Source organism: Chenopodium quinoa, unplaced genomic scaffold, assembly GCF_001683475.1.
Source record: "Chenopodium quinoa cultivar QQ74 unplaced genomic scaffold, ASM168347v1, whole genome shotgun sequence".
Lineage (NCBI taxonomy): Eukaryota > Viridiplantae > Streptophyta > Magnoliopsida > Caryophyllales > Amaranthaceae > Chenopodium > Chenopodium quinoa.
Genome location: NW_018745308.1, coordinates 284,209 through 298,204, shown reverse-complemented (window position 1 = coordinate 298,204; position 13,996 = coordinate 284,209). Strand labels below are relative to the sequence as shown.

The 13,996-nt window shown below is 36.8% G+C and overlaps 1 protein-coding gene across 1 annotated transcript; it reads right to left on the bottom strand.

Annotated features, from left to right (window-relative positions):
- Positions 1 to 1,644: 1,644 nt before the first annotated feature.
- LOC110712300 (homeobox protein LUMINIDEPENDENS-like) lies at positions 1,645 to 10,127 on the bottom strand. Its single transcript, XM_021890758.1, has 13 exons — positions 9,680 to 10,127; positions 9,502 to 9,529; positions 9,125 to 9,255; positions 8,669 to 9,015; positions 8,482 to 8,575; positions 8,312 to 8,405; positions 7,571 to 7,694; positions 7,432 to 7,483; positions 7,299 to 7,342; positions 7,103 to 7,191; positions 6,482 to 6,877; positions 3,367 to 3,968; positions 1,645 to 2,777 (listed from the first exon to the last, which is right to left on the bottom strand). The coding sequence occupies exons 1-13, from the start codon at positions 9,851 to 9,853 to the stop codon at positions 2,055 to 2,057; spliced, it is 2,898 nt and encodes a 965-aa protein (XP_021746450.1). The 5' UTR covers positions 9,854 to 10,127; the 3' UTR covers positions 1,645 to 2,054.
- Positions 10,128 to 13,996: the final 3,869 nt, after the last annotated feature.

The following is a 13,996-nucleotide window of genomic DNA, read 5'->3' as shown; positions in this document are numbered from 1 at the left end:
CCCCGATTCCCTTTGTTGTTGTTTGTTAAGCATATTCTTTCATTCCCTTTACCCTCTTCATTCCCCCAAATCCCTCTAACTTCATTCCCCACCCCCTAGGTATTTCCATTCTCATTCCCTACCCACCTTCACACCTACCACATCACCACCTTCACACCTACCAACACCACCGGAAACCAGCCCACCTACATACCTGACCACCGCCACCCCTCCCCCGACCCTCGCCGCCCTCCCCTCCTCCGCAAAAACATCCATAGCCCCCGCAAAACCCTCCCACCACCCAGCCCAGCCCTCCCTATCCCCCGTAAAACCGCCGCCCAGCCCTCCCACCACCCTTGTCGACCCTCGCCACCCCTTCCCCAACCCTCGCCGCATGTCCCCTGGCCGTCGTGTCCCTCCTCCGCCACTTCTTAAACCCTTCGTCCGAATTCACTGCCTACAATCGCACCTCCCTCAACCCTCTTCGAGGGTTATCGCACTTCCCCTATCCCTCGAAAACCTTCATCACTGCCCTTGTTCAATTTCGATCTAGGTTTTTTCGAGGCTGAGGAAGGTTTTGCGAGGAGCGGGGACCGCCGGAGAAGGGAGGTGCAGGGTGAGGGAGGTACGGCGACTGGTTTGGTGGTGGGAACGTTGGAGAGTGAATGTTACAGGTGGTTGTGTGGTGGTGGGACTGGTGTGTCTCATTCCCTTTGTTTTTAAAACAAACAACACCCCAAATTTTAGGTATTTTTATTCCATTTCTTCTCTTTCCCTTTGTTCCTTCCATTCCGATTACCCCGTGCGAACCAAACGGCCCCTTAGACTGATATACTACATACAACATATGCATTATACTCCTATAGTTCTATCTAAACCAACTAGCATGCATTATACTCCTATAGTTCTATCTAAACCAACTAGCTCTCCCTTCAACTTATGAGCTTTCTCATTAATGGTAAAGCAAGTGCAGAAGAAAAATATTTCTGTCATCTTGTTGCAAGAAATTTTTAAGTGCAAAATAAGAATAATTCTCATTAATTGTGAAGAAATTGGTTTATATTGTTGTTGCACATATATCACTAACTTAATTTCCCAATTTTTTTTTTTTACGGGAAAACACGGATCAACTTTAATCATTCAAAGAGTCAAAAACAACGGAATCCGACACACACGTCAGGACTTCCTCAATCCACACTCTCATCTCATCTAAGCTCCTACTAACAAAAGCAGGTCTATGAGCAACTCCATTGCCAATCCTACCAATATGGGCGAAACTAATCGAATTACACCTCGAAGACAAAACCAGAATATCAGTAACAACACGGCCAAAATCAGAGTTTTCAACCTTCCTGGACTTCAAGTGATGAATGAGCTTCAAACAGTCGGACTCTAGAATTAGCTTAGTAATGCGATTAAAACAATTAGCTTATGTTTAAAAATTAGCTTAGTAATGCCCGATTCAATAGCAATAGATAATTTCCCAATTGCTACTTGATATGTTTATTAAGGCGATAAACTTGTATTTTCGCTAAAAAAAAAAAAAAAAATCATCTCTTGATTGCACTTTATAACCATGTGTAAATAAAATTTGGAACGATTTTAGAAATATAAGCCCAGAAGCTCAAATTAGTCATAGTTCTCAAGATAATCAATAAAAGGCAATTTGATACGAAAGTCCAAGTCTTTTTTGTTTCCTCGTTTAATATCAAACAAATATTGGGCTTTTGTCAGTTTGTATCACTTTTACTTTTTTTTTTCCCCTTATTTTCATGTACTGTTTTTAGTTGATTATTTCATTACACAAAATTCAGCAGTCTTTTCACGTAAAAATGTCGAATAGAACACTTACTCTACAAGAATATGAAACGGGTTGTATTAAAAGTCTCAAGAATTCCTAATCAAATGGAATTGCCATATTAGAAATGTGTTTCGGATCCGTGGTCGAAGGTCCATGACTCTAAACTGTCAAACAAAATCTGCTCTCATCCGAACTTTTCCGGGTACCTTTGGTATAACAAGAATAGCCAACCTATGCACAGAACAACAAAGCCATACAAGCCAATACAAAGTCGTTATCGCCTCCGGTCACCACTATTCCAACGCCGATTAACACTACCACCACCACGCCAATTTCGGTTCCTACTAAGCCTATCAGGAGGTCCATATCCTCTTTCCCTTTGCTCAGGGTAACTCCACCCATGGCCATGATGATGCTCGGGTGGGTACCTTACTGGGCCAGGGCTATTCTCTGGACTCCATGATTCATATCCTTTATGACCACCCATGTGGTAATCATTCCTCTCCCGTGGGGGGCCTGGTTGGCTGCCCGCCATAGTCGGATTATATACATTTTGACTTACATGATTAGAGAAAGGCGTGTGGGACAAACCATGCCTAGCTTTTACCACTCCCTTGTTACTACCTTCAGAAATCAGATACTGCTCTGTTAGATGATGTGGATGTGAATGTGCATGTGCGTGTGCATGCATTTGTGACTGTGAAAGTGCAGGTGATGGCCGGGAATATGAAGGCATTGGTGGGTTTTGATTCGGGGCAGGGGGGAAATATGTCGGTTGATACTCAGGTATGAGAGTTTGAGAAGGATGGTGCTGAGGTAATGATGTGATTACAGCAGATGCTGCGGACGGAAACTGGGGCTGCAAGCCGCAGTTATTCTGAGGCCTATCCAAAGTAACAACAGCAGCTGCTACTGGGAAGACTGCCATAGTATCCTGAATTTCCATAGCACGTCGGGAAAACGGATTCTTTGCAGCCTCTGTTGTAGTCCATCCACTCTGCAAATATACGTAAAACATATAATCTTAGTATATATCACTCTCAGGAATTTATGCAAGTAATGTATTGAAACTTAATCAAGAATATTAGGCAAATTTGGGAAGAATCATTCACATTTAATGAAATTTCATACTGTGCAGATGTTAATATCAAAATTTCTGTTAACTAATCGCATTTTAGTTGACAGATTTAATATTTTTTGGGCAGATAGGACAGCTAGACTTTGAGAATTTGCCAACTCCATTAGTTTTATCCCTTAATAACATGTAGGATCTTATATAAGGAAAAATATGTGTAAATAAGCAGATCTTGCCCTGGAAAATTAATTGATATCAATAATTTAAAGAAGGGAAGAAGAAAAAAAACAGTTTTTTTATCTATATATATTTGAGAAATAAAAATATTGGATGAGCGTGGTAAACACTAAAAGATATAGGTGAAGGCATATAAATTAGATTGTTTGTAATAAGATGAAAAAGACATTTTGAGGTGGAATGACGCCAAGAACAAGTTAATTATTAAATTGTCAAAATCCATTTCAAGATAGAGAGGTGAGAGTATAGTGATATGAATACAATTGTCACGCACCGGACCAAGATTGGTGGAAGGCGTCGGGGAGGGAAGAGAAACTTCAAATCTGCTAGGTGGGGTTGGAGATGGAAGAGAGACTTCAACATTCCTGGTAGGAGTAGGAGTTGGCGAAGGAAGAGAAACTTCAACTTTCACTTCCTCAGGCTTCTCAGAAGCTTGCCCATTTAACAATGCTGCCCCTCCATTCGACTTAAGCAAGTCAAGGAGTTTCACAGTATCCTCACTTGACAGCCCGCTTGCTTGACCAGAAGTCAAGGCAAAAACTAATTCTGGGTTTTTAAGCAGAACTGCTAGGAGCTCAAGATCAGGCTCAGCCTGTGAGGAGGTGGCGGGATCAACTGGAGCAACTGTGGGATTTTGACTTTCAACTGAAGTAACTGCTGTATCTGCACCTTCAGCATCAGGCAATTGATCAATGGGTATTTCTGGGGTTAAGGTATCATCATAGTCCATCTCAACATCCCATGGCTCCTTTGGGTTTGGTGGGACATCTTGAAGCGTTCGATATGTGGTTTCCTTTTCCCGGTGGATTCGATTCCTCTGAACCTCCATTTCTTTGCTGTTTTCTCCATTGCCAATTTCTGCCACGAGATGAACTTCTGCAGGACCGGATAAAACAACAGAGCATCACTGTCACCATGAGTTCACTCGGTAGGCATAAACAATCCATACAGAAAAAAAAAAAATAAGCTGCATACAGTCCGACTATGTAAAGCAAGAATCAATCAAAAAAGCTGATTTCCAAAACAATTCCGCAAATCATCATATATCCCAAGAGGAACTGATCGTTGCAGCATAACCAAACAGGAAAGAAAATTACGTTGTCAGTGTCACTGACCAAATAAAACTGAACGTCTGAAATAATAGTTGACTTGTTTGGACATTTTGAAAAGGATAAACTTTTTAGTAACGTTTGATTATTCTTATAATTTTATTTTACCTATTTGCAATCTCCCCAATCTTCTTTCCTCCATTATTTTGATACAGTTGACATAATTTTTTAGTTTTTTTTTTTTTTGTTATTATTTTTTATATTTTTTTAAGATTGTAGATATAAACTTCATGCAAAAGCTTTGATCAATGCAACTCTGTATACGATTTTTCTCAGGGAATATATCTCATTTGATAGCTTGGAGTGCTAACTCAGTTCCAGGCTACATACTGTGTGCACAGCATTGCCATTGTTATTGTCATCAATGCAAATTATACGAGATTCTTTTGGTAAAAACTGACTGTCAAATCTACTAGTCATCATTCCTTTGTGACAACCTTACTGATAATAGATAAAATTTGACCACCAAAAGTCGCCTTCCAAATATTTACATGACAATGCCTCAAAAGACCAAGTGTAAGTTCAGTCACCAGTCTTCATTTGTCTGTCAAATAACAGTATAACAGTAACACTAGGCTATAACCACAAATTCGGCTCCAAAGCCAAAAGGCACGCATCAGGAGCATCTTATCATTGTTCCATCAACAAGAAAAATTCAGACAATAAGAAAGTTATTGGAAATATTGCCTGCAAATACAAGGTGGCTGCTGTAAAGGAAGTTTGAATCTTTAATATAAATGGCACGAAACTGTTAATGAGATCACAAGTTCCCATCTGTTGCCTTTTTATGATCACTGCTCTACTAGGAGGATAAAGGGGAAATACGAGCAATAATGAAATGACTCACACCATAATAAAATACAATTTGTTCAGCCTATCTTTATAGAGAGAGCAATTGAGTCGCTTCACTTGAATAATCAGCAAAAACAACATTCAAACTGTTGATAGTTCCATGATTAGGTCACAACACTCAGCTAACACACCAACTGAACCAATCATTAATACTTCATACAACATACACGAGTTTATGCATTCATGTAATGTGTATACACTCCCATATATCCTATAGTAAATTTGATCACCACTATCGATTGAAACTTTTTTTGAAGAAGAAGAAGAAGAAATCGCTTGTAACTTTTAAATGCTACTTTATTAACAATTGTTAATAATCTTCACTGAATGTAAAAATAAAAAATAAATAAATAAAAACCCACTTACCTAAAGTCTAATTTATCTCATCAAATCTTAATTCCTACCTACGCTACTAGAAATCCTATTAAGGCTGTAGGGAATCAACCGCAGATCCCTTACACTATTGGAAATCTGAGTCTCACCTTTTACCCTACACAATACTTTAAAAACCAAATTAGCTTCAAATCACAACCTACAAAAATGAGTGAACTATGTTTAAATTCAGAAGGGAAAAAAATTGCATATTAAATACAGGAGGAAAGTAGGCCCCTGTATCTCAGATTAAACTTGCTTTATTTCTCAACATATCAAAACTTACGCAGCCCATATATGAACCTTGTAAAAATAGATTTGTTCCATGAAAGTTTAATCCAGCATTTCAGGGGGCATTTATACCCATGCATTTGGTTTATAGGGTTTAAATAAGACAACATTATTTACTTTAACAATTGTCATCCCACAAATAATAGTTTAAAGACAAATCATGTGTTACAATTCATATATCAAGAAACACGGCAATTTTGATAAATTGATGGTAATGGCGTAATACTCTTTGATAGTCAAAGCAAATTTCAGGGTTAAATTTCAGACACTAATTCCTTGCTACATCAATTATAGTACATCTTTCAACAAGCAACACACACAAAAGGGATAGCAAGGCAAATGTTAGGATTGCAACCAATTAAAGATGGAGGGGAGTTCAGATGATTTTCCATTCTACCATTCTATGAACTAAAATTTTTGAGGGGAAAAAGCCTTTGTATATAACTCTTTGCACTGACTACTCCAATACCTGTACCATGTTCTATACATCATAAATAGAGCTACAACTAAAATCTAAAGAAAACCCACAACTAAATCACAAATACATTTTTGCCTTTGATTATATAAAATCATGGGGATAGAGAATTGTAAAACCATTGTTTCTCATCTGAAAGAGTTTCCCAGATAACCAATATGACGATCCTTATATTATATCCTTAATTGAAGAAATTCTTAAACAGTTACTGTCCAAAAATGAGTGCCATTTGAGAAGTGATCTGAAAAGGAAATAAAAGAATCCAACAACAAAACTTGAAGAAACTGTACCTGGGGGTGCCAACCAAGGGATTTGAACCCTCCGGCACTTTTCCAGCAAAGATTCTTTCTGGTCAATAGCTGGCTTCTGTTCAGGAACAAATTCTGCCTGTTTAATACTACTCTTTGGGGGAAGCAACCTTGCTTTTTTTTGCGCTTCAAGCTTGGGACGAAGATAAGCTTCTGATGCTGAAAGCAAATCATTAGTGAGTAAAGAAGGTTTCTTGGGACCTTCGGTTTTCCTTTTGCTGCTCTGCATAATTTGAGCGCGCATTTTTGCCTTCTGTATTTCATCAGCTGTAATAGGACGCCTTTGATTGGCAGCCACTGCTTTAATGGGCTGACTATTACTGGCTGATTTTTGGCCTGGTTGTTCAACAAGCTGAACCTTTCTGCGTTCTTTAATATCTGAAAAATAGCTAAGGAATGTGTAGATCATCTAAATAGCATATGCTGAACTGGACTTGCTACTCACGATACTAGAAACTGTTCTTGAGCTTAATCATGACAGGATTCTTACTGTCAAGAGTGTCAACCCTACATCACATAGCTCTCTTATAACAATGTTTCGAAAGAATGCTAGAATATAATTGTTACAAAAATAAAAATAAAATACAATAATAAAAAGGATACGAGCAGTTGATGTCCCCAGCATGAGCTTCTTATTAGATTCATCCGAAGATGCTGTGAGCAGCTTCATTGCTTCAATAGATTCCACTTTCCTAAAAAAACATCATATGTCAGTCCAGTCAATCTTTGTAAAATAAAGTAGAAACATTGGGCTAATCAAGACTCAAGAGGAAGTTAGTTAAATGCACAATTTAATTACCTGGTATCATCTGGACCCAGATATGAGGTAACTAACATGTCATCCTGTTCAAACAGAAATAAGCAATAAACATGTCATAAAAGTACATGAACAACCTTTGAACAAGCAACAATTCTTATTACATTATACTCACAGAAGCATCAACAGAAGACTGCCATGAATAATCTCCAACTAGTTCACCAAACCTAAACATAATTCATATTCCACGTTATAGAAAAGTAAAAAGCAATATAAAACAGGTGATATTTTTTAAGCTGATGCAGGAAGCATACCTTTGAGTCAGGTCTGTATCTTGCTCAGTGGCAGCTCTAATGCCATTAGATTTCTTTAAAGCTTGGCTTTTGACAAACATTTTGCTCCACTTTGACAGGAGAACTCTTGCCCTGTTTGATATATCTGATCTTCTAATCAGATTAATATGAATTGAAAAGAACAGGAAGCAGTGCAAAATAAATTTAAAGCATACAAGAAAAATATCAAAGCAGAATTCTACAAAAGTTACAAAAAAAACAAAAGTTAAGACACGAAAAAATGATACATATACACTTGTAAAAAATAACGTATAATCTCACTCCCATTAATCCACCGAACAAAAAAAATTCAATTGAAAAAGACTTCTGTAATTATATAAAATAGTTAAATCAATCAAATTGTAAGAAAAGTAATATTCCAGTTATACTAGGTGTGCATGTAACCTTGTCATTACTCATTACTTCATTACACATCCCAATAAGAAAAAATTAATACCCAGAACCCCAACACCCAATCTTGGTACCAGATTCTGAGCAACAAAAACTGCTCAATGCTAGAGTATTGGAAATTCAGCACATACATGGAAAACCATCATCGTTAAACACACACACCCACAAAAATAAACATAATAGGCACCATGTTAACATAACAACTTGATGATGGTACTAATTATGCTTCCATTCATACACACTGTAATGCCTTTTTGCAGGAATATATAAAAGCAGCATCAGCAGGGAATCAACAGGAAGAGAAGCACAAACCTGGCACTCGGTAGAAACGTAATTTGTTGACACCTTGGAGTATTGCTGACATGTGAGCAGGGAGAGCTTTATTCAAGGGCAAATGACAAAGAACCTACATAAGCACATAAGCACATTAGTTTAACCTCTAACAAGAAACCAGAGAGGTCTGTAACAACATAAAATTAAACCTTGAGAACAGCAGAAATAACACTCGTTTGCTCTTCCGTAGCAGCTTGACTCAACCAAGTAGCTAGAATCATGACACCACCTTTCGTCAAAAACCTACAGCCATACAAAGAGCAGCTTAGTCACAACAGAACTATGATAAATTCAAACACAAAAGTCCTATGTAGCTGATGGTTGATAAGCAATTACCAGCACAAGATTGTAGGATTTTCTATCTGCAAGATCCAATCCATCAATTTCACCTGACCAGAAAAGGTTTCTTCTTTACACATAGAGCTGAAAATATTTTCAACAAAATCTTTTTCAGACTCGCCTAATCCTGGCAAACCTTCATCCTGATTTGAACAAGAAGGTGCTTCCTCAACATCAGGACCAATGGAGCTCAGCGGAGTAGTATCTATGGGCAGCATAAGGTCAGAATCAGCAGATATAATATCTTGTAGTTCCTTGTTACCATTCGCCCTAATCGCTCTTTCTCTAGATAACCGTACCAATTTCCTCACTCTAGACCGCTGACTAGCAAAATACTCCCTCGCCTATTATTACAATAAATAACACCGATCACAATCCACTTCAAAGTACAAATCGTTCTGTCTCAAGAAATGCAGCTTACTCAGTGCTAATATAAATCCCATTACACGATACCTGTGTGACTGTTAGTCCAAAAAGAGCACCAATCTCCCGAGATTCCTTTTTACTGATAGCATCTTTCATCGAAAAAACTGCTTGCATATATTGCAAAGCCTTCGGATTTAACAAATCTCGAGGCCTTTTTCCTGCAACAAGGTTTCAAATTTCACATTAACAATGTACAATCAGTATAACTTCATACACCATTACAAGATAACACGGTCCAGTGATCACAGATTGAAATGCTTTACAAATTACTCTTCCAACAAACAATAACTCAAACAAATACACACATTCAACAAATGTTCGAATGATACAATTACGAATAAAGATCAATCACATGAAAATTAATCAATATTAACAATAAACTAAGAAAAGGTCATAAATCTTACCAATATTTATAGATAGAGCCCCAGCTGCCTGCACTCACACACACAAAATAAAATCATCAAAAAAAATATGCTAAGCAATGAAAAGAAAATGAACGCATTTGATTCAAATCCTAGGGTTCATACATTCCCCCCCCCCCCAAAAAAAAAAAAAAAGAGAGAGAGAGGAGAGAGAAAGAACCATTTCTTGAGAAAGAGGGTTAACACCAGTGAGTTTGCATTGAGTGACGACGACGTTGCGAAGTTGATCGATCTGGGTATGAAAAAGCTGCTTCTGTAATTCCATTCCCTTCTGAACCGACTCCATGGAAGACCCAATATCAATTTCTGAAGGATAATCCTTCAAAACCTCCATATCTACGAAATTGGGGGGGGGGGAAATTGGGGAAATTAAGAGTTTAATTTTGCTTTGAGCTTAGATTTGTGAAGATTTGATGGATTGCAGACATTGAATTTCTTGGAAGGAAAAAAAAATTAGGGTTTTTGCTCGACTGTTTTAGGGCAGGTAATTTGCTTTCTGAATGTAGTTTGGTGGGAAGTACACGATTTCTTCGAGGGGGTTGCTAGGAGAAATGATTAGGCAAGAGAAGCACGAAACTTTTCTAATCCGTATTAGGATTGACAAGTTTCCCCCCGTTTATTAAAATTCGACTCACCTCATCTTTAATCAGAATACTCCCTCCGTTTCAATATGATAGTCCCACGTGGAATCTATCACATAAAATAAGAAAAAGAAGAATATTTGGAATCTAACATTAAAGTAAAAAACAATTCATAAATAGTTTTGCCTTATTTAAACTTTTTTTGTTTTTTTTAGAAAACCGTCAAGTATAATTGCATAATTTAAGGGAATAATTTCTTTACTTAGACTCATGTCATCAATGCACAATCATTAATTCAATCATAATTTAATATGTATAAAATAGGAAATAAAAACTAAGTTAAAAGTAGAATACATTCAATATGGGTAGATCTTTTTGAAACGCCCAAAATAGTATATGGGACTAACAAATTGAAACGGAGGGAGTACTATTTAGTAAAGAACGATTTGTTAAATTGGTGTTAAAAAATAAAGAAATTATTAAAATAGTGTTCACTTTAAAATATTTCTGAAAGTAGTGTTCACGTAGAATTGAAAAACTTTAAATCTTATTTTTATCGCTTCGTATTTAAAGTCTAAATAAAAAAATCATTGGAGTCTCAATATTATTCTCTAAGCGTTTTATTCATCATTGTTCCAAACATTGATGTTTCATATTACATATTTTTTGACAATTTAAGTCCATAAAAAAATCTGCTACAGACGGAATGCAGCAATCAATTCACTTATTTGAAGCAGAGAAAGCATGAAATTTCTAGTTTTGGTCATATCATTGTTAGGGACATCCTTAAGCTAGCTGCTTTGTGCTCCTTTATTGATTACTCGCAAGTCAGCAGATGTGGGAATTGAATGTGGCTGCCCACAAACTTGCTCAAAATAGTAGAAACTATGAGGATTTGAGAGTTTGGGTGGAAGACTATCCTTCTTGTATTAGCACTGCTATTTTGCTAGATATTTCTAGTTTAGCTTGATAAAATTATTGGTTACTAGCTCTGACATATTGCTAGCTATTTCTAGCTTAGCTTAATAATATTCTTGGTTACTTGCTGTCAAAGAAAAAAATGCTAGAAAATTTTTAAACATTTATATTACTACATCATATGCATACTCCATAGTGCTTATATAAATTTTACTATTAATAAAATACAAAAGTATTAATGATGATGCTCAATGCTAAATAAAATTATGATATTGTAAGCATTATTTAAGATGAAAAAATTTGATGTTTGACTTGATAAAGATATATCTTATATGCATAAATGAAAGTTTGGCTTGAATAAATCCTACCTATTGTAATATTTGATGTTCTCCTTGATTAAGGTTTGAGTAACTAAAAAAAAAAAAAAAACCTATTCGTGTCCAAAAACAAAAACAAAACAAAAAAAAAAGATAATTTGATGGTATACATATTTATTAGGATTTTATTAGAAAAATTTCTCTTCAATGATTTTTTAACCATAACCTATAATCACATCTATACTAATCTATTAAAAGGCGTTTATAAAAACGTCCATGTGCCACGTAGACTCTTATATTACGCCATGTCACTTCATCCACAAACAATTCATGTCGCCAAAAATATGAAGACTCGAAGATTCGAACCCCAAACCACTCATAACAAAATTGACTTTACAACCACCCAAGCCAATTATCACACATACTGTAAATATGAAAAAGAAATATACAAAAGTGTATATAATTATTATAAAAAACACTCACATTCATTCTTGATCTTTTAATCCAAATTTATATATAACTACATATAAGTATTATAATATAGAATAAACATAATAAAAAAATCCAAAGTTATTTTTTTTAATTAGAATATACTCATAATATGGTTTCAAAAAATAAAAACAAAAATAAAATACCCATAATAAAAAAAATTAACATGTCTTTTAAAGTTCTAAAATAAAAATGAAATTATTCAAAGTGTTACACGGGGCAAAGCCCGAGGTTACACACTAGTTTTTTTTTTTTAAATGAGGTAAAGGAATACGGAGTAAATAAAGATGTGTCATTTCCTGGGGCATTTAGCATATGAAAATGGGAAATTATAGTTGGAAATTAATAAATTTATATCACAAATAAATTACATAATTGCCTTAATTAATATCTTTCCTCTTCCTCTATCCTTTCTCATTAATGGGAATTTGGTCATTTTATATCTCTCTTAATTCCCTTCAATTTCTAAGCCTCCACGGTGTCTTCAAAGAACAAGCAAGGCATTTGATATGGGGTGAAGATCAGGAGAGGCAAATAACTCACCTTATCTCTTGGGAAAACCTGCAAAAACCAAGAGAGTTGTGGGATTAGGGGGTGAAAATTCCTCACCAACCGAATGTCTTGTGGTCAAGAATTCTTGTAAGCAAATATTTCAAAGGTAGATCCGATATTAATATGTTTGACACCAAGACTAACATGTCCAATGCGTGGAAAGCGATCATGGAGAATGCTCACATCATTAACAAAGGCAGAGAACACCATAAGTGATGAATCGATCGCTCTTATATTTTTTGGGACCACCGTTGGGCAAGCTTAAAGAGTCTTAGGGAACTTGCAATTACATCTATCGGTATTGTAGTAGCTGAAATGTAGGATGAAGAAGAAGATTAGAAGTGGGCTATGTTTGCGGATTTATTACCTCAAACAACGTTGCATGAATCGAGGCCCACTCCTTCATTAAAAATCTAGAAAGGGGCGACCTTCTCTACTTAAATAGTGGATATAAGGGCACTTTTTCTATCAAATCTGCATTGCAACTAATAAGACAAGACAATGAAGAGCAAGAGGATGGATCATGGAGCTTGGTGTGGAGGCTAAAGGTACAACAAGGAGTTCGGATGTTCCTATGAATGATTTTGCATGACAAAATTATGAGCAATGCAGACTTCATCAAACGCTCTTTAATGGATGATCCTTGTTGCAAGCTATGCCCAAATATTAAAGAGGTACAACTCATGTGCTACCGGATTGCAAAGCTACGAGAGAAGTGTGGCGCCAGGTGGGTGGTCCAGCACACGCAATAGATTTTCGCAATGAGTGGGTAATACGAAACATAAAGATACAAAAATACGACATGTCTCCTGAAATTTGGCCAACTTATTAATCTATAGTAATATGGTGGACATGGAGGTGGAGAAATACGGTAGCTTTGGTCATTCTAGTGCAATTCCTGTACTGTAGACGTTAAAAAATTCTTGTTGGGTCACTTTGAGGAAGCATGAAGAGTCATGAAGGATGGAATGACAAGCTCTTCACATACAACTATTTCTCGTAGGGAAGCCTTCATCATATGAAATGCACCCATGAGTAGATGGTTTAATTTCTCGCTGAATTCGGACGAGGTAGCCAAATGGACCTCTACACGTTCTGGGGGTGGGGGTATAATAAGAGACAGCACAAGAAAGCTTTGCTATGATGAGTGGCATTTATGCCACTCTTTTATCCTTTTTCTCTAAGGATTCTCCCCTCATTTATTTGCACTTATTTGAGCCTTTTCTAAGCTTTTTACATTAGTTTTGCTTTCTCTTTTCCCTTCTCGTGTTTCCTTACCTTTTTCCCCTTTTTCTTTGGTTTTCTTAGTGTTTCTTTGTTGTTTTGTAGGTTGTTGGCTCTTTTGGATTAACCTTTGGATGCATGTCGATCTATGGAAGGGAAATGAGATGCTCAAGGAGGGTGTAATGGCCATGCAAGAGCCGCGGGCACGGAGCCAAGGGCCGCGTCGCGGGCGCGGAGCTCTATGTTGAAGATTTACCAAACTTTCGGAAGATGCCGCGCCGCACCCTGAAAGAGGTCTTTCCTCCTTGACCCGCGGGCGCGGCGTATCGAGGATCCTTTTTCCCCTTATTCCAGACCGCGCCCTCTCCTCAGCAGGAGAGGGATCTCCTAGTTTCA

Coding starts and splice junctions, on each gene's coding strand:
- LOC110712300 (XM_021890758.1), bottom strand. CDS start 9,853: ATGGAGGTTTTGAAGGATTATCCTTCAGAAATTGATATTGGGTCTTCC. Junction 7,695..8,311: donor ACGTTTCTACCGAGTGCCAG/GTTTGTGCTTCT, acceptor TTAGAAGATCAG/ATATATCAAACAGGGCAAGA. Junction 7,343..7,431: donor AGTCTTCTGTTGATGCTTCT/GTGAGTATAATG, acceptor CTGTTTGAACAG/GATGACATGTTAGTTACCTC.